The sequence below is a fragment of the Pleurodeles waltl genome, chromosome 8 (genome assembly GCF_031143425.1).
Source record: "Pleurodeles waltl isolate 20211129_DDA chromosome 8, aPleWal1.hap1.20221129, whole genome shotgun sequence".
Taxonomy (NCBI): Eukaryota; Metazoa; Chordata; class Amphibia; order Caudata; family Salamandridae; genus Pleurodeles; species Pleurodeles waltl.
In genome coordinates, this window is record NC_090447.1 from 1,193,402,861 (window position 1) to 1,193,427,010 (window position 24,150).

The 24,150-nt window shown below is 46.2% G+C and overlaps 1 protein-coding gene across 5 annotated transcripts in view; it reads left to right on the forward strand.

The window, feature by feature from the left end:
* The window catches only part of LOC138250516 (phosphatidylinositol 3,4,5-trisphosphate 3-phosphatase TPTE2-like), a 194,749-nt gene that overhangs the window by 29,257 nt on the left and 141,342 nt on the right, over positions 1–24,150 (forward strand). For all 5 annotated transcript variants that reach the window (XM_069205467.1, XM_069205466.1, XM_069205471.1 and 2 more), the window contains exons 3-4: positions 14,264–14,341; positions 17,769–17,816. In XM_069205467.1, the coding sequence (XP_069061568.1) occupies positions 14,264–14,341; positions 17,769–17,816 (126 nt within the window). The remainder of the gene's footprint in view (positions 1–14,263; positions 14,342–17,768; positions 17,817–24,150) is intronic.

Below are 24,150 nucleotides of genomic sequence, written 5' to 3' on the forward strand. Positions count from 1 at the left end.
GGGCTCAAGGTAGAGAACAGTGAGTTGGCACACGGTGTGCTCTCTCAAGCATGAAGAATGCTGTGAGTTCAGAAGCCAGGGTAAAAGATTAGAACCAGTTTTCAAGATATTGAAGGGGATCACCACCTTCAGCCCCCTCCTGTAGGCCAATTATGTGCACATTACTCCTGTGGGAGCACCCCTCTATGTCATGAGCCCTATCCTCTTGGAGACGGGCCTGATCCTGTACTGTAGTTTCTGTATGGTGCACTAATTGTCTTTGACTATAGGTTGGATGGAGGGCGGTCATCTGCCACTCGCCCTCAACTACTTTGTCGATGAGTTTTCTATGGTTGTCTCTGAGAAAGCCTCTGTCAGTAGCCATGACCATCAGACGTGTTTCCATTGAGTCTCTGGAGTGCTCTATGGCTACAAGTAGTAGGTCCAATTTATCCAGCCATGACACCAACGGGATGGCATCATTAATTCAGGTGTCAGGTATGGTCTCAGGTGAGGGCACCGGTGCATGGGCCGTGGATGTCGAAGACGTGGTGACTTATCGAAGTCTATCCATACTGTGGGTCACCAGGGGGCATAAAGTCCAATATCATAGTGGAGATAGGTTTTTCTTATGCATGGTGGATTCGCACAGGGTAGAGAAGGCCCAAGTTTGATTTTATCTAATGAGGGCTTGAAGGAACTTCCAGTGATCTCCCCCCGATGGTCAGAGAGGAAGCCGTGGCTACAGGAGTGCGATGCCAGGTGATAGGGTAGATTAGGCTGTGAGGACGACGGGGCGCTTTTAGTTGTTTACCTGGTGCGTCGTGCATGTTAGGTCGACAGAGGGAGCAGCACCAGCAGCGTTGCATGCGCCCCTTCTCTCAGGTGATGGCCAGTGAAGATCGGCGTCTCATCCCCTGGGACTGGGAGGTGGGAGGGAGCTCTGCACAGCGCAGACATCCACAGGATGGACCCTGCGCGCCTCAAGATGGCGCCAGGTGTCTTGGTGCCACTCTGTAGTGGAGTGGGCGGTCGTGTGCCGCAGGGCGCTGATGATGGATGCACTCCACCTGCACCGTGGGGTGCCCACTGAATACGTCCCCCAGCAATCACTCTTATCTGAGCCCCACCACGTGCCTCGAGTGTGACACCAAAGCAGGGGAAGGAAGGGGGGAGAGCCCCAATCCGCACAGTGTCAGTGGATTCCTTGTGTCTAGCCTGCGACCACCAGAAGCAAAACCCGTGCCTCATGGGCAGTCATTGTTGCAGGGGGCTGCTCCACTCAAATCGAAGCAGTCTCTTGGGCCCCATGTGTGATTCAGTTGGGGTCAGTGGTGTGGGGGCTGCAGGTGTGCCCTTCTTGGCAGAGGCCAGAGGCCGGGCTGCGCAAGATTAGCCGGGGCCCCCCTGTAATGTTAGAGTCTAAGTCTGGCAGGAGGGGCTCTGGGTCCTCAGTAATCGACCACCGTCCCCAGAAGGCAAAGAAGAGGCCATGGTCATTAGGAGACGAGGCAGTTCAGGCCCATGGGGCACACCACCACCACCGCTGGCTTGGTGCTCCTCTACTGCACCTGCGCAGTCTTTCCAGCGGCCCGCCGGGTCCCCTGCTCATGGGGCAGCTGCCGCTATGGCCTGTCACTGTGTCCCCCATGGAGTCGCATGAGCTTCGGTGCCACCGGTGCAGAGAGGAATCCTGGAGCCCCCGCAGCCCAGCCCACAAGCAGCACCAGCCCCCAATCAAGCTGGTCGCGTCACCCACAGGCAGCCAGTGAGGGCCGCGGGCAACGCAGCTGGGCGTCCTGGGAGTCAGAGGTCAGGATTCTGCTCCCCTGGGTGGCGGTCTGATGGGATCCCCAGCAGATAATGGGCACTGCGCAGGCTGACCAGACGGAGCTTCAAGGACTCGAGTCCACCATCTTGGCTGGCTTGGCCACGTCCCGACTAATGAATAGTTGTTGCAGTAAGTGCCATTTGAGCATTTTAATGATAAAAGGTAAAAGCATGTTGCTTTTGGCATATGTAAAAAATTGGTATGAACCTATACTGTGCCTTGAGTTAAATTATTATTACAATTTTGAAAGCACATATACTCTGAAAAGCTTCATGGCACTAGTGAAAACAGAAGAAATTCTCACTAGAGCCAATAGACAGAGTTTTCTGCAAGCCATGTGGCTTTCCATTCTTCTGAGCACTAATTGAAAGTTGTACCACTGGTGGTGGGTTAGATGACAGAGGAAATGCCCATCTGCCCTTATTCGCATTCCCAGGGCACAGTCAACAAATACTGTTGTTCAGAATGAAGCTTACGCATCAATGCATTAAAATATACTCTCTGCATAACTGGGACGCAATACAGTTCTCTCTAGACCACTGATATATTGTCATGCTTTTTTACAGAATCCAAACAACTGTAACCACACAATTCTGTGCACTCTAGTTTTCAACATTCTCCCGCAGCATTGTCTCCTTTTTAACCACCACTGTAGGAAGGTGCCACTGTTGGCAAGGTTACCCCCCACCTTTGCCTAGTGATGATGCCAGCTTTGACAGAAAGTGTGCTGGGACCCTGCTAGCCAGGCCGCAGCCCAAGTGTTCTTTCCCAAAAACTGTACCTCTGTGTCTACATTTGGCACAACCCTGGCACACAGTCAAGTCCTTTGTAAAAGGTACCCATGGTACCAAGGGCCCTGTGGCCAGGGAAGGTCTCTAAGGGCTGCAACATGTATTATGCCACCCTAGGGAACCCCTCACCAAGCACATACACACTGCCTTGCAGCTTGTGTGTGCTGATGAGGAGAAAAATACAAAACTCGACATGGCACCCCTCTCAGCATGCCATGCCCACAAATCACTGCCTGTGGTCTGGATTTGTCACCCCTCTAGCAGGCCTTACAGCCCTAAGGCAGGGTGCACTATACCACAGGTAAGGGCCTAGCTGCATGCGCAATATGCCCCTACAGTGTCTAAGTCCATTCTTAGGCTTTCTAAGTGCAGTGTAGCCATACTGAGTATATGGTCTGGGAGGTTGTAATTACAAACTCCACTGCTCCATAATGGCTTCACTGAATACTGGGAAGTTTGGTATCAGACTTCTCAACACAATAAACCCACACTAATGCCAGTGTGGGATTTATTGAAAAATGCACACAGAGGGCATCTTAGAGATGCCCCCTGTATGTTAGCCAAACTGCTAGTGTAGGACTGACCAGTCTGAGCCAGCCTGCCACTTTTACAGAAGTTTCTGACCACATGGGGTGAGTGACTTTGTGCACTTAGTGGTCAGAAACAAAGCCTCAGATTACATTGCCCCCGGGCACTCCAGCTAGTGGATATGCCCGCCCCCCCCCGGGGCAAAGCCCCACTTTTGGCGGCAAGTCCGGCAGGAAAATTAAGGAAAACAGGGAGGAGTGACCACCCCTAAGATGTCCAGAGCTGAGGTGACCCTCTCCCAGCAGAATCCTCCATTGTGGTTTGGAGGCCAGGGACCAATAGGATGAGGTTTGTGCCCCCCTCCCCAAATGGAGTGGGCACAAAGAGGGTGTAGCCACCCTCAGGGACAGTAGCCATTGGCAACTGCCCTCTGACCCCCTAAAATGCCCCTAAATCTAGTATTTAAGGGCCTCCCTGAACCCAGCTCACCAGATTCCTGATGACCTGACAAGAAGAAGAAGGACTTCTTAGCTCAAACCCCCAGCAGAGAAGAAGGAAGACGACACCTGCTTTGGCCCCAGTCCTACAGGCCTGTCTCCTGCTTCTAAGAACCTGCAAAAGACCAGCAACACGTCCAGCGGGACCTGCAACCTCTGCCCAACTCCAGAGGACTGCCTTGCACACAAAAGGACCAAGAGGATAGCAGCTCTGTCTAAGAAAAACCTACAACCAAGGACTCCCACCTCACTCTGGATGCGTGAGTCCTGACCCCTGTGCGTCCAACGCCCACAGCCCTTGTCCAGGTGGTCCACCCAGCAAGAGGGGGTCCCCAGGCGATTGTGAGCAAGTGCCTACACTGGGTTGACCTCTCCAGCCCTCCACGCCGATGCCTGCAGAGGGAATCCCCAGGACGCCCCCCCTGACCATGAAGCTCCAGACAAAGATATCTGACACCCAAAGACACACTGCACCCGCAGCCGCCAGGCCTTGGACAAACCGACACCCAGTGCAGCTCCGTTCATCAGACAGCCCTCCTCCAGTGCTCTTTCAATCCCCCTGGTCTGCCCTCCGAGCAGCGGGTACTTACCTGCAGGCAGGTCTGATTCCGAGTACCCTTGTGTCCATAGGAGCCCACGTTAAATTTGCTCATCTTTGACCGCTGCACCCGGCCGGCCCCATGTTGCTGGTGGTGGGTGTTTGGGGTTAATGTGAACCCCGACTGGTGGACTTCCTAAAACCCAGAGACTGAAACCGTAAGTGTTGTACTTACCTGTAAAACGATCTAACTTTTCTTCCCCCAAGGAACTGGCTCTGAAAATTGCAGTGTCCAGTTTTAATACAGATTATTGCCAATATTTCAAAAATGGTATTACTTACTGATTTCAAACAAAGTACTGTTGATACATGTGCGAAATACGAAACTTTTGAGGGATTTACCTGCAACTTGAATCTTGTAGTTCTAAAAATAAATTAAGAACATACATTTTTGCTATATAAAAAACATTGACATGGAGTTAAGTCATTGAATGTGTGCTTCTTCTGTTGTCTGTGTGTGTACAAGAAATGCTTTGCACTTCTCTCTGATAAACCTAACTGCTCGACCACACTACCACAAAAGAGAGCATTAGTATTATCTCCTTTACCCTCTGTTCAGCCTCTGGGGTACCCCTGGACTCTGTGCACACTATGGCCCTCATTATGACATTGGCAGTAAGTTCCACTTACCGCCATGCCAACTACTGCCAACATAACGCCGCTGCGGCGGTTTACTGCTACCCATATGTAGGAAGTTGGCTCTGTATGTGCTATTTCAAAGTAAGGAATAGCATGCACAGAGTCCAAGGGTTCCCCTTAGAGGTAAAATAGTGGTAAAAAGAGATAATACTAATGCTCTATTTTGTGGTAGTGTGGTCGAGCAGTAGGCTTATCCAAGGAGTAGTGTTAAGCATTTGTTGTACATACACATAGACAATAAATGAGGTACACACACTCAGAGACAAATCCAGCCAATAGGTTTTGTTATAGAAAAATATCTTTTCTTAGTTTATTTTAAGAACCACAGGTTCAAATTTAACATGTAATATCTTGTTTGAAAGGTATTGCAGGTAAGTACATTAGGAACTTTGAATTATTTCAATTGCATGTATACTTTTCAAGTTATTCACAAATAGCTACTTTAAAAGTGGACACAGTGCAATTTTCACAGTTCCTGGGGGAGGTAAGTTTTTGTTAGTTTTACCAGGTAAGTAAGACACTTACAGGGTTCAGTTCTTGGTCCAAGGTAGCCCACCGTTGGGGGTTCAGAGCAACCCCAAAGTTACCTCACCAGCAGCTCAGGGCCGGTCAGGTGCAGAGTTCAAAGTGGTGCCCAAAACGCATAGGCTTCAATGGAGAGAAGGGGGTGCCCCGGTTCCGGTCTGCTTGCAGGTAAGTACCCGCGTCTTCGGAGGGCAGACCAGGGGGGTTTTGTAGGGCACCGGGGGGGACACAAGCCCACACAGTAATTTCACCCTCAGCGGCGCGGGGGCGGCCGGGTGCAGTGTTAGAACATGCGTCGGGTTCGCAATGTAAGTCAATGAGAGATCAAGGGATCTCTTCGGCGCTGCAGGCAGGCAAGGGGGGGCTTCCTCGGGGAAACTTCCACTTGGGCAAGGGAGAGGGACTCCTGGGGGTCACTTCTGCAGTGAAAGTCCGGTCCTTCAGGTCCTGGGGGCTGCGGGTGCAGGGTCTTTTCCAGGCGTCGGGACTTAGGTTTCAGAGAGTCGCGGTCAGGGGAAGCCTCGGGATTCCCTCTGCAGGCGGCGCTGTGGGGGCTCAGGGGGGACAGGTTTTGGTACTCAGTCGTAGAGTAGTCCGGGGGTCCTCCCTGAGGTGTTGGTTCTCCACCAGCCGAGTCGGGGTCGCCGGGTGCAGTGTTGCAAGTCTCACGCTTCTTGCGGGGAGTTGCAGGGTTCTTTAAAGCTGCTTCTTGAAACAAAGTTGCAGTCTTTTTGGAGCAGGTCCGCTGTCCTCGGGAGTTTCTTGTCGTCGTCGAAGCAGGGCAGTCCTCAGAGGATTCAGAGGTCGCTGGTCCCTTTGGAAGGCGTCGCTGGAGCAGAGTTCTTTGGAAGGCAGGAGACAGGCCGGTGAGTTTCTGGAGCCAAGGCAGTTGTTGTCTTCTGGTCTTCCTCTGCAGGGGTTTTCAGCTGGGCAGTCCTTCTTCTTGTTGTTGCAGGAATCTAATTTTCTAGGGTTCAGGGTAGCCCTTAAATACTAAATTTAAGGGCGTGTTTAGGTCTGGGGGGTTAGTAGCCAATGGCTACTAGCCCTGAGGGTGGGTACACCCTCTTTGTGCCTCCTCCCAAGGGGAGGGGGTCACAATCCTAACCCTATTGGGGGAATCCTCCATCTGCAAGATGGAGGATTTCTAAAAGTTAGAGTCACCTCAGCTCAGGACACCTTAGGGGCTGTCCTGACTGGCCAGTGACTCCTCCTTGTTATTCTCATTATTTTCTCCGGCCTTGCCGCCAAAAGTGGGGGCCGGGGCCGGAGGGGGCGGGCAACTCCACTAGCTGGAGTGTCCTGCGGTGCTGTGACAAAGGGGTGAGCCTTGGAGGCTCACCGCCAGGTGTTACAGCTCCTGCCTGGGGGAGGTGTTAGCATCTCCACCCAGTGCAGGCTTTGTTACTGGCCTCAGAGTGACAAAGGCACTCTCCCCATGGGGCCAGCAACATGTCTCTAGTGTGGCAGGCTGCTGGAACTAGTCAGCCTACACAGATAGTCGGTTAAGTTTCAGGGGGCACCTCTAAGGTGCCCTCTGGGGTGTATTTTGCAATAAAATGTACACTGGCATCAGTGTGCATTTATTGTGCTGAGAAGTTTGATACCAAACTTCCCAGTTTTCAGTGTAGCCATTATGGTGCTGTGGAGTTCGTGTTTGACAAACTCCCAGACCATATACTCTTATGGCTACCCTGCACTTACAATGTCTAAGGTTTTGTTTAGACACTGTAGGGGTACCCTGCTCATGCACTGGTACCCTCACCTATGGTATAGTGCACCCTGCCTTAGGGCTGTAAGGCCTGCTAGAGGGGTGACTAACCTATACTTGCATAGGCAGTGAGAGGCTGGCATGGCACCCTGAGGGGAGTGCCATGTCGACTTACTCGTTTTGTTCTCACTAGCACACACAAGCTGGTAAGCAGTGTGTCTGTGCTGAGTGAGAGGTCTCCAGGGTGGCATAAGACATGCTGCAGCCCTTAGAGACCTTCCTTGGCATCAGGGCCCTTGGTACTAGAAGTACCAGTTACAAGGGACTTATCTGGATGCCAGGGTCTGCCAATTGTGGATACAATGGTACATTTTAGGTGAAAGAACACTGGTGCTGGGGCCTGGTTAGCAGGGTCCCAGCACACTTCTCAGTCAAGTCAGCATCAGTATCAGGCAAAAAGTGGGGGGTAACTGCAACAGGGAGCCATTTCTTTACACCATATTATGAGCAATCCGTCACTATACAGACACACACACAAGTCCGCTAGCCCAAAGGTCAGTGATAAACTGGTGGTACCAAAACCCACACCGTTACGCCAACAGAACTGCGCTGACAGCATTATGACCCACGAATCACCGCAGCAGACATTCAACCGCGGTAAACCATTGGCTGTACATACCGGCGCGCTCAAAATACACACACACGCATACAAAACAACACTACAAAGGACAATTCAAACTACACACACCTGACACATACACACACCACACCTACACCACAATAAAACACACACCCACACACACACACTACCCACAACCTTTTACAACTCAAAAAAATTGACAACAGAGAGAGAGTGAGACCAAGAGCACCCACAGAACCAGAGCCACAAACCACCATCACCCATACACCATCCACGTACCTTACAGCACACACCCCAACACATTACCCCACACACCTTCACACACACCACACACACTACACCCATGGCACTACAAATACACCCCAGGTTCTCTGAGGAGAAGCTAAGGGTCATGGTGGACGAAATCATCTGGATAGAGCCACAGCTATTCGGATCACAGGTGCAGCAGACATCCATTGCTAGGAAGATGAGCTATGGCGGAGAATCGTGGACAGGGTCAACGCCGTGGGACAGCACCCCAGAACAAGGGATGACATCAGGAAGAGGTGGAACAACCTACGGGGGGAAGGTATGTTCCGTTGTAGCAAGACACCAGATAGCTGTACAGAGGACTGGTGGTGGACCCCCACATCCTCCCCCACAACTAACAACATGGGAGGAGCAAGGATTGGCAATACTGCATCCTGAGGGCCTGGCAGGAGTAGTAGGAGGACTGGACTCTGGTAAGTCATCTCTTTACTACTTTCACCCCCTACCTGCATGTCATCACATACCCCCACCCCTACACTCACCCCCACCCTCACCCCCATCACCCTACCACCTCACATACACCCCACCATCACAACCCACCCATCCCAAAACCAAGCCCTGCAAACACCACCAAAAGATGGACATCACTCCCAGCCCTGCATGGACACCCATCACTAAAGCATGCACATTAGAGGGAATCACCTAGTCCACAAAATGACTATTCACACAAGGCAAAGCTGACAGGGCGATCACAACCATACAGGGCAACACACCCATGCACAAGATGTCACACGCAGAAACAATAACACTGCATTTACATCCCCACAGGTCCCCCACCCAACGTCACTGGAGAGGAGGTGACAGCAACATCCAGTCCCCCCCCATAGAAGAGGCCCAAAGTGATGACAGCAGCTCTGGACACCGGGATCTGGATGACCAACCTGGCCCATCAGGGATCTCTGGACAGTGAGTTACCCAGGCACAGCCCCATACCACCACAGAGCCTTCCCCCTCAGGAAACACCAGCACAGCACCCACCCAGTGGGCACATACCTCTATCCCCAGGACACGTCAATCAGCAATGTGTCCACCACTACAGGGACCCCAGGCAACCCTGCAAACACAGGACGACCAGGGGCCTGGGGTCCGTGGCAGTGGGCACACGGTTCAGGGGACAGAGACACAGGACAACAGGGAAGCTGGGAGGACTGCTGTGCGACAGGGGGAGGACAGGCCCAGGGAACCAACTCTCCAGGAGGCACTCACCAACATCCTGGGAGCATACCACCATTCCCAGGAGACGATGGGCCATATACTGGACAAGTTGCAAGAGACCCAGCGGCTGCAGGAGGGACAGTACCTGAGGATCAGGGAGGACCTGAAGGACATCAATACCACCCTGGTCACCATTGCAGAGGTGCTGGCAGACATGGCTACACCATGAGGGAGGCAGTGGCACACCACTAGGCCCCTGACACTGGCCACACCAATGAACAGCCCTCCACCTCCGCTGCCGCTAGAGGACATGGGGCCCCGCCACAGGAACAACAGGCCACCAGCACCCCTCCCCCTGCAGAAGGAGGACCACCCCGCAAACAATCCCTGCGATCCGGGCAGAAGCCAGAGACTATTGCCAAGACCACCGCCAGGAAATAGGACTCTCATGATTGTCACTCTTATGTCCCACTCTGTCACCCTGTCCTCCTTGAACTACCATTGCTCCCCTTCCTATGCCCCCTTGGACAATGCACCTGTGATACAAATAGACTGGACTCTATCCTGGACTTTCCTCCACCATCACCCCAGCCCATTGCACATCCCCCTCTACTTATTAGCACTTAAATAAACACCCTTCGAAAAAATACAAGTATGGAGTATGTCAAATGATTTAACTATGTATTTGTTTAACAAGGTTTAAACACTGCAATAAAACTGTACAGTAATGTATACATAGGAATGACCTGTAGTTGGCTGCAGCCAACACACCAGGTGCCAGAGTGAGGCACAGATATCTGAAAATAGAGATGCCAAAGGGTACAGTAAGTGGCCATAGAAGTGGGATAATCTGCCTGCCATGTACACTGTCAAATACAAAACTGTCAATGCAAAGTGAAGTTACAGAGTCTTACCTGTGTGTCACTGGAAGTACTGTAGTATAATAGTTGTTCTGTTGTCCTCATCCTCTGCCTCCTCATCTTCACTGTTTACAGGGTCCACTGCTACCACACGCCCATCTCCAGCCTCATCCTCCTGCAGAAAAGGCACCTGGTGACGTAAGGCAAGGTTATGAAACATGCAGCATGCCACGATTATCTGGCGCACCTTCTTGGGTGAGGAGTACAGGGATCCACCTGTTAGATGGAGGCAACGAAACCTGGCCTTCAGGAGGCCGAATGTCCTTTATATGATTCTTCTTGTTCGCCCATGTGCCTCATTGTAACATTCCTCTGCCCTTGTCCTAGGATTCCTCACAGGGGTCAGTAGCCATGAGAGGTTGGGGTAACCAGAGTCACCTGCAAATATTGAGGGATGCCTGTTAGCCAAACACTAACCCTTATGGCCAACACCATACCCATACACCAACACCAACTGGGTATTGAACCATGGGCTCACCTATTAGCCACACCCGGTGGCTCCAGAGTTGAGCCATCACATATGGGATGCTGCAATTCCTCAGGATATAGGCATCATGCACAGACCCAGGATACTTAGCACTGACATGGGAGATGTACTGGTCCGCCAGGCACACTATCTACACATTCATCGAGTGAAAGCTCTTTCAATTTCTGAACACCTGTTCATTTCTCCAGGGGGGGACAAATGCAATATGTGTACCATCAATAGCCACAATTATGTTGGGGAAATGTCCCATTGCATAGAAGTCAGCTTTCACTGTGGCCAAGTCCTCCAACTGGGGGAAAACAATGTAGCTGCTCATGTGTTAAATCAGGGGGCCAACACTCTGGTCAGCACTATTGAGAACATTGGCTGAGACATTCCTGCTGCCAAGCCCACTGTCACTTGGAAGGAGCCAGTTGCCAAGAAATGGAGCCCAGATAGGACTGCACAAGAGGGGGGATCCCAGTGGGGTGACGGAGCAGATATCCGGTCTGGCTCCATTTGGACACACAGCTCTGTGATTGTGGCCCTGTCCAGTCTATAGGTGATGATAATGTGCCTCTCCTCCATTGTTGCCAAGTCCACCAGGGGTCTGTACATAAGGGGGATGTCTCCATCTCCTATTCATCTGCAGCGGTTGTAATCTAGGGGGCAAAACGGTGAGCAGCTGGTCAGTATTACTAAGGTCCAAACACTACACTGCATTGCATGGTGTGACTGTAACAGTATATTGTTGGATAGTCCCAAATGGCGCCTAGGTGTACTGTGACACAGTTAGATGGGATGGCCTGCTCCCCCCCTTGAAATGGCGTCCGCCTGTCCTGTGTGGATGGACATGTGGAAATTAGCTAATGCCGCTGACGTTGTGCGCCGTTGCGGGAGGCGGTCGAGTACCGCTGTGCAACTCCTCATTGGTTCACATTGGGCCCTATGGGTTGCAGTGGACAATGGTGATGTACGCTGGCGGTGATGGTGCGCACCGCCGTGGACGTCACCACCATTTTCTGTCTGTTCACTCACTTGCTACCTGACCTTCAACAGGAGAGGACCTACACTGCTAGTGCTGCTGTGACCAGCACTCCCCAGGACCAAGCAGTGAGGCAAACCACCAACTTCAGAGACTGTGGCCTTGTACTTCCCAGGACATCGCACAGGGCATGTAGCCCCCTCCAGGACCAGTGGTATTGTACCATCTTCCAGCTGAGGTGCCCCCCACTCCCCATCCCCCTGAGGTGCCTGTGTATTTTCGACCTGATGCCCCTGCAGTGTTCTCTCTGTGTTGTTGCAGGAGTGAGGTGGGGCCTTGGCCTATGTGATGTGGCCCTGTGGCCCACGGACATTGAGGACTGGGCAGTGTCCCTCCATTTGTATATATGTATATACTGTTTTGATTTTGAAGCACGTATTTCTACTTATTTATCTTATTACACTCACTTTAATCAATTATTTTTGTTCTTGCATTATTCCTGAGAGGTACGGGGGGGAATATGTAATGTTTGTGCATCTGGTTGTATGCATGGCATTGGGGGTGGGGGTGTTGCGTGTTGCATGTGTCACTCTCTTTTTCCTCCCCCCTCACTTGTGTGCTAGGCGGCAGTACTCACTCTGGTCGTCTTTGCCGGCATTGATGTTCGTAATGCATGAAGAGGTATAGCAGCATGGGGAAGATGTGCAACTCGGGCTCCATGGTGTCGTTCTTCCTTGAGTCTCCAGAGGTGAGTCCTTTGCCTTCTGTGTACTTTTTCCGCCGCACTTTTGATGTCGTTGGTACTGCCCCGGAAAAGGCGGCGGAGAGGTGGGTCATATTACTGTGGGCAGAACATTGTCTTCCGTCTGGCTGTTGGCGGGTACCCCTGCGGTGCTTGTTGCTACCGCCGTGGCGTTCAGTGTGTTAAAGTGGCTGTCTGTGTGGGTGGTTCCGCTGTGGTCATAATTCAATTTTTTTTTTTTACCGCCAGCCTGTTGGCGGTATTACTGCCACTTTATCACAGACCGCCAGGGTTGTAATGAGGGCCAATATCTCATTTTGATATAGTAAATACAGAGCCAGCTTCCTACAACCACCCGCAAGGATTTTACTTTCTGAGCCTGTTTGGCAAGATTGCACATGCATGTGGGCCAGAGAGGGCCGTTCTGCTGACAAATGCTACTGTCCACAGTGAATAGCTCTTTTTTATCTGCTGTGAGTTCAAGGTAATCGCTTCTGATCCACTGGCTGCCAAACAATCCCTCAACCACATTGTGACATCGGGGGTTGCCTATCTAATGGATTATTAATAATCCTCGTGTCACCATAATAAATTAATGCTGTGCATCCAAGTACCCTAAGTAGGTCTCACAGAAGGCAAACATATATAAATGCATATTGAATAGAATTGGTGATAACGAGCTGTGCGAGTACAAGAGGAAGAAAAGTGTCCCACTATAGATGACTCAATCAAGGATAGTAATACTGTGTTATGACTCCACATCTCCTCCAAGCCCTGGCTCAGCATAGTCTATGGCAATGAAGGAAACAAGGAGATTGAGAACCATCTTCGCTTTAAATGGGAGAAAGCTCATCAATGGCCAGGAGCAGAGTGATCTCAGTGGACTGTCTTGGTCAAAAGCCCAGCCGTCTTGGGTTGAAGATATATGAATATTCCAGAAATTTTGACAGTTGATTAGTGAAAATCTTTTCTTGTGTATTAGTAAAGGCAGATAATATTCTCATACTTGGTAGGATTGGCAGAATCTGAATAGCCCATTTTCAAGTGAGTGCTTTTCCTAGAATGTAGGACTCTGCTCGACGACGCCTGGCTAGTGTTGAACCATGCACAGCTCAAGTGATTAAACTGAATGAATAACTTTTTTAATTAACTGAAAAGCCAATATTTAAAAGAAAATATTAAGTAATCTGTGGAAATTGGTATGTCGGACTGAGGGCAATTAATAACATGTGACATATTGTTTTTTGGGCAATTTAAGGTTGAGTTGAAATAATATTTAACAGATTTGAGGCATTTAGTATGTTGACATGGGGTCATCTCTGCCAATCACCATTTTTTCCCACACTGTAAACAAAAAATGGAGATGTGAAAGAGTGTAAACGAAGAAATAGGTATGTCTATAAAACTCGGGAATACATGTCACCTGACTATGCCCTAGCCAATGGTGATTGATGGTGGTGATTAAAAGAGTGCAATTGATTAAACTGACGAGCTCCTTAATCCTGAATGTCTTTTCATGGACCCAGGCTAGAGAGTATTACAACATATATTCTACATACGTTGGTGCAAGGTTATAATTTTGCCAGTAAATTCTTGCAAGGGCGATGAATTAAGTTGTGAAGTTTTATGGCGAGTTAAGCTTCTTGTGTCACTAAATCTGTGCTGCATTCTGGTTTAACCCTATGGTAAGATCCAATTTCTTGTATGTTCTCATTAACTAATATTTTGTCCCATAGTTATGCGAAATTCTGTTTTACAGTAATTGTCACCTCTAGTATACTGCTAAAACAAAGATGTCAGATACACAATTGCTTTTTTTTCCAATTACATGAATACAAAAACAGCTCAAGACTTCATGTCATTGGCATCTGTACAGGAGGAGAGGGATACCTTTGTATTTTTGTCAACACTCAAATATCATAAAGGGTTGTTTTGTTTTTTCCAAAGGGAGTCCATGAGAGTGGAAGAGAAAGTACAGATTGATGATGGGACACCAGAAGTTAACCATCCACCCACTTGGTACAAGTAAGTGACATGCATGGCGAAGCATCTTAGATTAGAATCCAAATTGTATATGTTAGATGCCTAACCAAAAGTTAAGAACACTCAGCAGATCAAAAGGAAGGACTACAGAAAAGTAACTGAAATTATTATCATGCCAAGACATTTAGGCACTCATTACAAGTGGCCGGGAGTAGAATCCTCAGAGGATATGCCACTCTGGGCTTTTCTAACCAGCATGATGTCCTTGGGCCTAGCATTACCGTGTGCACAAACTCAGGACATGGTTAATCCTGGCTGGGGTTCACTGGATCTGGAGATGTATGTGGTGCTACGGAAGCACTCCATTCCATCGCTCTGTCCTCTTCCCATCCCAGACCCACGTCCATTTACTTCCTACTCCTAGCTCCAAGGGGGAGAAGCACAGGTTTAAATCCAACATTCTCAACTCCATCTTTACTTCCCTATTCTGGGGAAAAACTCACAATCCCCATGTTTAGGCCAGAGGATACGATCTGGAATCTGAGATTGCAGCCTAAAAGAATCCCCACACCTAAATCATAATGAATTTGATGACTGATATTTTTGTATTGCCTCCAGATATTTTTAAGCAGTCCTCTCCTGACTTCACCCTGACAATTACTCAGATATGTCCTGACGGCCCCTCTCATTGTCTGTGTTAAGGCTTTGAACACCCTTGTGCATCCTTTCTTGCTTTCAAGTAGCCTGTAGATTTAGGAGCACCACGTGAGAGATTTTGTTGACACACTGCAAACTATTATTCTTTTTGAAAAAATGCTGTGTGTAGAATAAAAACCTGCTCTAAAAGGCAAATTCATAATGCATTTCATAATTCACTGCCTTCTCAAGCACTGTTATTTTGACCCTAACATCTTCATAGACAAGAACCAAAAATAATCACTACTAACTTTGCTCAGTTTTCCTTGCCTAGAGAAGTCAATGCTCAACTCTCCCTCAACATTCAGCCTCAAGCCCTTCTTCTTGTCAAGAACTGTTCACTGAGAGGTCTGATGTGTTCCCTTCTGTACTGTTTGACAAAAGAGCAACTCCTCCCAGTGGCCATATTGCTGCCTTGCACAGAATAGTATATGCAAAAAGTGACCTATGTTTCCTTAAGGTTGCAGTGTGGAAGAAAACCCATAAAAGTGTACAAAACATTTTGCCAAATGTATAGGTCTTGATTGATGGTTAAGATTAGAAGTTGCAAAATTATTAAGGCACCAAACTGCTCCTGACATCAGGAAGGAGAAACGAGCAAAGCTATAAATCCAGGCAAAGAATCCAGAAGAAGATCAAAGTCTGGGTTACAAATAGCAGCTGGGAGGAGTGCAATGAAAAATAAGGGAACAAACAATTGTGATGCATTTTTGCTTATCTGTCGTTACATACTTATGCCTACTACTCCTAATGGGGTATAGACGGTCAACCAAGACTCTCCAGCCATCTCTGCCTTAGTCTTTTCTTTCAATTTGACTCTAGGTGTAGCCACATCTCCTTGTGGTCTGCCTCAAGGCTTTGGCTCCAGGTGTTTCTTGGTCCTCATTTCCTTTTCCCTTGAGGTTTCCAGGTCAGGGCTTGCCTGGTGGTATTTGACGTGGGCTTGCAGAGGGTGTGACGTATGGACAGGGGGTTGGGAAGTCTTCTGCCATAGGTCATTGTTGCTGATTGTGTTTGGCCAGTGGATTTGTAGGATTTTCCTGAAACAGGTGTTGGTGACGGTTTGGACTGTGTTGGTGCTGGTCACTGTTATCCTCCAAGTTTCTCCTCCATACAGAAGGACCAATATTATGTTGTTGTTCAAAAGGCTCGTCTTAGTTTGCCACGTTAGGTCCTTGGAGATCTCCTTTAGCTGAATAAAAGTAGCCCTTGTTTGGGGAATTCTTGCCTTGGCATCAGCTCCTGTGCTGCCCTGCTTGTCTATGACACTGCCCAGGAAGGTGAAGGCCTCAACCTCCTATTGTGCGTCACCTGAAAAAGTGTTGCAGCTGCGTTGGGCCTTTTAGCCTTCAGAATCTTGGTTTTCCCCTGTGAATGTTAAGGTCAAGTTGTGTTGATGTGGGTGCCACATTGTCGATCTTCTCTTGCATCTGCTGATGGATATGAGACAGTAGGGCCAGGTCTGCAAAGTACAGGTCGTTTAGCCGTGTCCAAGGTGTTCACTGGATCCAATTTCTTGTCCTTGCTGCAAATGTCTTCAGGATCCAGTCTATGACCAGCTGGAAGAGAAAAGGTGAGAGCAAACAACCCTGGAGGACACCGGTCCTCACTAGGAAGGTGTCCGTGAGCTGTCCTCAGTGGACTATCTTGCCAGTTATTCCCTAATAATAGTTCCTGATGTGACTGTCATTGGTTCTAGAAAAACATGGGCAATTTCTGTTCTGTTTCTAATGAGGTCATCAAATACCATCTGATTCATCTGTTGCATCTCTCTCCCCGTCATAAGGACTACCATTAAATGGGACCCCCATGTTATCCTTTATTGTCTCATGCATTAGCCCTATTAGCTGATGGTATTCTGTTTTATGGAACTGCTTCATGAAACACAACACTTCTCACTGTCATTACTTTTGCAAGGTGCTTTAATAGGGCCCAAGGTCTATGTGCCTTTGAGTGTCACACACTGCTTTCTACGGGAACAAGGTTCCAAACCTCTTTGTCAGAAATTACAGATTTTCATCTACATTTAGAATTGTCTCCCAGTTTTCTTTCCATGCCCCTTTTCCTCTTTGGCTGACGGCATGTTGCATACCATTGATGTCAGGCATTCAATCAAATGTCATGGCCAGAAAAGGTGAACAGCATTCCACTGAAAAATATCACCATCACTCATGATCACCAAGATGCAGGCACGCCCATATTGAAGAGCACTGTTGGCTGATGGAGCATCTCTCATTGCTATGCTCTCCTGTTGAGAGTTTTTTCATTGAATGAGGAAAACCTCACATCAGAGGCAACTCTGCATATGTGCAGATTCAGTGTCAAACACCTTTACAGTTGAAGTCCCTGCTGATCCTTTATCCACCTTTTTATATTTCTCTGTCTATGCATACTTTTTAGTGTTTGTGAAAAAGAGAGCCCAAAGACATAGTAGAGGGATACAGTAACTGCTATGCTGACTCCCTCACTCTTAGAATTTAGTGTCTTTCCTAGGCCTACCCCTTTGCCTCGGGTTGAGAGCATCACACTGATGGCCTTTATTCCTAAAGAAGGAACTGTTGAAGGTCCCTGTTTCATGGGAGGATGTGCTGGTGTTTTTAGCATACCATAAAGCATATGCGGTATAGACCACACTAGACTGAATTAATCAGCTTTGAGAATACGTTTTCCGTTATGTAGAAACGTATCTTCAATTAAATGCATTAATATAATTTAATTTGTAATATATGTGTACATGAAAAATTTAGTAATTATCCTGTTTTGTTTTGCGCAGCAAAATTAAGAATGCCATAACCCCTTTTGTGATGTCATTTGGATTTCGGTAAGTAGTGAAATGTACACTTTTTAATAAAAAAAAATGGCTTCTTTATCAACGGGGAAATATATATAGATTGCTCTTTTTGATTTTCAGTTTCTGTTTGTCTTAGTCATGTTATTGTAGCAAGATTTCTTACAGGTAAAACATGACAACAATTGAGGAATTCAAATGGCTCTCCTACTAATGCCCCATAATGTCCTCCAGTGCCCCATCTTCTGGCACACAAGGTTCATCTATATATGGAGCACTCTGAAGCTCTGACCAAAAACATGGGCATAAAAACAGACCAGTCTGGCGGCCATGCTGAACAACAAACTGATCGACTTGAGTTTCTTGAAATACTGTGTGTATAAACGTATAGGGTGTAACCATGAAAAGCTGGAATCAACAAAAATTTTGATCAGACCAAATTACTAAATTAACAGTATTCACAGTCATCATGCATGGAAAGCAAATATCACACAGGGAAAACAGGAAAGACACTGCTGATTACACAGGTTTGGCCAGCTCAAGTATTATGCACAGTCTCAGAGGGATAATCAGATTTTCTTGATCATCTGTAAGAATGAAACAAACTGCAGTCACAAAAGGCACTAAGGGCCACATGTACAAATACTTGGATTTGCGATTTCCTAATTGTGATTCCATGCTGTTTGCAATTAGGGAATCGCAAATCCAAATGTAAGAAACTCCATTGAGTTTCTTTTGCGATTCCCAGTGGGTCGCAAATAGACCTGCCTCTTTAATATTAATGTGGTAGGTCGCAATTTGCGACCCACCGGGAATCGCAAAAATTACAGGGATGGGGGCCTGCTGGTGTCAGCAGACCATCATGTATGTGATTGCTTTTAAATATAGCAATCATTTTTTTTTTAAATGCAGCCTGTTTTCCTTAACAGAAAACTGGCTGCGTTTAAAAAAAAAAAAAGGAAAATTAAACATTTCAGTTTCATTTTTGAAGAGTAGGCAGTGGTCCCTGGGACCACTGCCTGCTCTTCACAAAAGTTTTCGCATGAGTTCACAAAGGGGAAGGGGACCCTTGGGGACCCCTTCCCCTTTGCGAATAGGTTAGCACCATTTTGAAATTGATGCTAGCTGCGATTGTTTTGCGACCGCATTCACGGTCACAAAACAATCATACATACCATTTAGATTCAGTATTAGGAAGGGACGCCCTGAACATGCCCCCTCCTGATACCAAATCGCAAAACTCAAATTGCGATTCGGTAGCAAGTTACTGAATTGCAGTTTGGGCCTTGTACATCATGGAAACATTGTTGTGAAAAATAGTTGAGCCCTTAATGGTCACAGATTTTGTTGGAAAGCATGCCTGACAGAAGACAGTGCTAAAGTAGCAGGTCATTAGTACCGCTAAAGCTCTCTGCCAGATGCACACACAGAATGGTAGCTCAAAGGGGGATCAATGGAGGGCCATTTTAGATTGTGAGATCTCACCTTCTCAAGTACCTGTTTAATGATGATGATGTCAGGCTGCATTGTAGTGAGTGAAAGTATTTCCAATTTGTCACAGCATGGAGGAGCAGTGGCAGCTTGGCAGTTCAAGTTGAGAATATATGTCCCAAAAATTATTGCAGTAAAGGGACTACGCAGTAGGTGGCCTCTCTGTATGTCATGTAGTATGTTGTACTGATTCCTTGTCTCACCATGCCACTGAAGGGCTCTGGTGTATCAGCACTAAAGTACATAGCTCACTTTCAAGATACGTCCGGGGTCTATTGCAACTGCTATTTGCTGTGTCAGTACCATATATGTCTTCGATAATGAGCCAGACAATCCACTTGAGTAAAGAACTGAAAATAGAAGGGCAAGTAAAGGTAGAAAGATTGGCAGTGCAGAAGTATTTGGTGCAAATGAAAATGAAGAGTACTTATATCCAGGCAGCTACAGATAATTACTATTTGTGATAAGGCTCGTGATTCTTCAAAGTGCATGTACCATGGTTGGTTAATGGTAAAAGGGATTGCAAGTGTTAAAAGAAATTGTCTGCCTATAATAGGATCTCCATCTGCAGGGTTGTCATAGGCTTTGATGATGGGCTAGGGTTTGTACCAGAACTGCTTCAAAATGTTTGATATTCACCGCCATTCGTGGTGGCCATTGTCCCGAAGCAAAGTATATAGGGAGCCATATCAGCTCCTAAATAATTTTGTCATCATTCGCTCTTTTACCAGAAACCAGTGGTTCTGCAATCCAAGAGGTTTGTGCTGAAGCAAGACCACTGCCATGCTGGTAATTACCCTCTGCCTCTGTAATATCCTCTATTGGGAGCATAGCTGAAGCCCAAGCCATGACAATGATTTGAGCCAGGTTATGACAGTCCATAGAAAAAACTATTATGTACTACTTGAGGTCCGGGGTAGGATGAATGATTTTGACAGCTCATTAGAAAATAGAGCAGGTTAAAGCCTTTGAAAAGCGCCTTGTATCATATCTCCTCAGTCAGACCCACTTATTTTCAAAGACGTGGCTCATAGCTAAGCAATGTAGCCTTGGTAAAGGGAAGCTAAGGGAGCAGCACAAAGTTTCAGCAGAAAGTGCCCATCTTCTCATATAGATGGAAAAGCCCACAATAAAATCCCAGTAGATATTTTAACCAAAGAACCAGCCATAAATCCACGTTCTTCTATGCACCTTGAAATTGAATAACTCCCAAACCAGATCTTTGTTTACAAGATTGTCTTCACTTTATACAGTGCTCTGATGTCTGATAGACCGTAGCTTGCACTCTAGAAAGCCACAAAATAAAAATGGCCATTAACTGTGAATTAGAGTAGCCTGGCACAAATTATAAACAGTACCACAGAAAATTCAGAAACCTTTAGTTGACCCTCAGAAAATCTTTACAGAAGCAGAAGGTGCAGAAAATATCTAAGTAGCTTGTCATGTCTACTTACACCACCATCATTTTCCTTTTCAAGCACAGGTTAAACCACAACTGGTTTTTCTAGATCTGCCAGCAAACTATGATAAACACAGCAAATGCTAATAATTATCTTGATAACATAACAGATTAAGGGATGTGGTGTGCTATATGTAAACACTGGGCGACGTTACATCCTGTGCTCCTGTGCCAGACTCTTGAGGTTGATGCAGTTCTGGAGTATGATTTTTAGTAAAGCAGTACATTTTGAGTGATCACCTTGTGGGAGATGGACAAGGTGTTAATTATCCAATAAATTTCAAGTGGTATACCTGTGCCTTGCGCATAGGAAGTGAAGTAGTCCTCTACCATTAGATGTTTTATACCTTCACCTCCTAAAATGATAACCTGTTGTCATGCTGGGAATCTCAGTACAGTGTTAGAATACAACAATAATAGGTTAGAATACAACCCTCCTCCTACATTGCTCCATCAATGAGATGGAGGGTCGCTACACTCTACTCTGTCTTGTCTCCGTATTCTTGGATTTTCTATTGCATTACTTTTTTAGAGTAATTCTGTTCTGGAGCTCTGGAATGGACATTGACAATCCATCTTCTGCCGTTTTCCCAGAAAATACTTGCACACTACCCCAAAAAACATCCATTAAAGTGTTACTCAAATCCAATTAAGTTGTGACTGTGCAGAAAAAGGTCTTGAGGTGAACCCATATCCCCCTATAGAGTAATCCTGTGCTCCTCTTAAGTTTTTAAAATTGTCACTGGTCCAATGTGCTTAAAAATGTTTCATTTGCCAGCTATTCTCATTATTATCATGTAAAGTGGTATTTAAGCAATGTTAAATTGTGTTCAGCGTTGCTTGTCCAGTCTGTACTCTGAAATCTTCTTGAAATAACTACCAAATATATTTAAGAAAAGGACATGCGTGTTGAATTTTCCGTTATCTTTACAATGTTTGGGAGTTTTGAGTGCCCCTTCACATGATTATATTCATATGATTGATGACTTTGGTTGAACAGCTACAGATGTCACACAGTGATGTGCAAATTTGATTGTTGTTTTGAACACTGCAAGGCATTTAAAAAAATATGGTTCCATTTGCTGAAACTAGTGGCCTCGCATCACAGTCCGCCTAGGGTCCCACAAATTCAAGATTCAACTCTGCATCTAATTTATAACTATTAACTAACTTGTAGCCAAATAATATTAATTTATAATACATGCTTGCTTGACCTTCAGTGGGATGTAAAGCAGTGTCATTACCCTGTGATCTAGACTTACCGTGCAATACTGCCGCAAGGATTGTTCAGTACTTTGGACTCTCGCAGGGCCTGATGGATTAGCTGACAAAATTCCAGCAACAAAACCCGTCATCTGAAGAAGAAAAGCATGCTGCTGCTATTGTGAAGAAAAATACTTCCCTCATCAGCAGCTCCTAAGCTTATTGAATGGTTCATGAGTGGACTTCAACATCTATATCTATTGGAGTTTGCTTAGCTATGATTTCATGTTTTAGAGGCAAACCAAAGGCTTATTCATTATCTTATCATTGCATCATCAATCACTTCTTGCATGGCCTGTTTAGAACATTTCCGCTGATGTTGAAACTTGACATCACATTGGGACCTAAAACAATTTTGTCAAAGTTAACGTAATATCCCTTTAAGCCTATATTCAAATCTTTGTTTCATGGGAAACTAAATTACAGCTATTAATGATATCCGTTTACGGAGGGTGATATTCATACATTTTCCTTCCATTAACTGTTTTTATATATGGGTCGAGAAGATAATTTGGAGTCAAATAAAACATGCTCAGAGACCTGTTCAAGGTGGGTGAGTCTTAGTTCCCATCTTCCAAGTAATTCCGGGTACTGCTTTCTATCTTAATTCAAGTATGTGAATTTTTAAAACATTCAATGCTGGAGATACGAAGTTACCATCGCACCGACTGTTCTTCAGAGTAGGCATCTTGCACACATTCACACGCAACCCCCTCTCCTCCCTAATAAAGTCTTTGAAGTATTCCTACAAAATTTTAAAGCAATGGTTTTCTCCATAGGGAGTGGAGTTCCCCGCTCATCTGCTCCATTAATTGTAGAGAAACCCCTACAATGAGAGGAACAGCTACACAACACAACTAATACTATCTTTGTGTCATTTTCATTGCTCATGTTTTTCAACATTATTCAGAGATTCCCAACACTTGACAGTTTCATAGAATTGGACACTGACTTGTCTCTGAAGCAACACTGATGGGAGTTCAAAATGTTCTCATAAATTTAAAGATTCATATATTGCTTTTGGTCAGGTCACATTTCATTGATTTTTGCTGCAACTAAAAAAATAATATATATCCTCTTCTTTTTCGGCGTGTGTTCCTGAGGCAGTATTTGATTCTGACAAGTCTAAACACTATAAAAGCCCAAGCCCAAAAAAATCAGTGACCAGTAAGAGTTCAATCTTAGTGAGTTCTTCACACATTATAGCATCTCCTTTAATGTTCCTTTCTTTTCCTCAGGCATCACCTGCAGTTTCCCTTTGACGAAGCGGTCACATGGCTACCATACCCACATACAACTTAACCTCTTGACCCTTTCTTAGTACCACCCAACTTCTCTATTGTTTAAGTTCTTTAGCCATCCAAACAAGGCCATGGCACAGGAATTAATCAGGTTCACGCATGTTGATGTTTAAAGGCAAAGATGCACCCTTTGTATCATCCATAACATTAGTCTATTAATGTCAGGTTAAGTGCCTTTTTGTTTTTTTTGATGGTTAAGAAATGCATATTGTCAACGTACTAAAACTACAGTGTGTTATTTACTGAGAAGGCACACTAGAGACTTAAGTATGATCCTTAATGACCAGTCGTATACCACAGTGTATATTTAATTTCAGAACCTCTATTTTCACTACATAATAATGCTATTAAATCTCGAGTTACAGCTATTTAGTTGTATTGCAGGGACGTACGTTCATTTCCTTATTTAACCATCACAACTTTGTGTATTAAGTAACTAATGCACATTTGTTTGGAAATACCTAACAGATACTAGACTAAAATGATAATAAAAGCAGTATTTTGGTCATAATTGTAATAAAGCTAATCACTTTATGGTTATTTCCATGGAAATGTAATTGATAGTATTCTTTCCTTATATGTGGCAAATATATTTTACTCTTGGGGCATTTACATATTTTAGATTAAAACGCAGTCCTGTATGATTTACAGTGACACTTCTGTTTATCAAGATATTTTTCATAGAGTTATTGCCTTTGGCCTATTGGGCTGAGGCAGAATTAGTTAAATGTTAGACCAGGCATGTTTAAACGTGTCACATAATATGTGACTGACTCCATTCAAGTGTAACAGCCTCTCAGGAACACTGCATCCAGGACAGTCTACATCAATTCTTGCTCACATACGATGTATA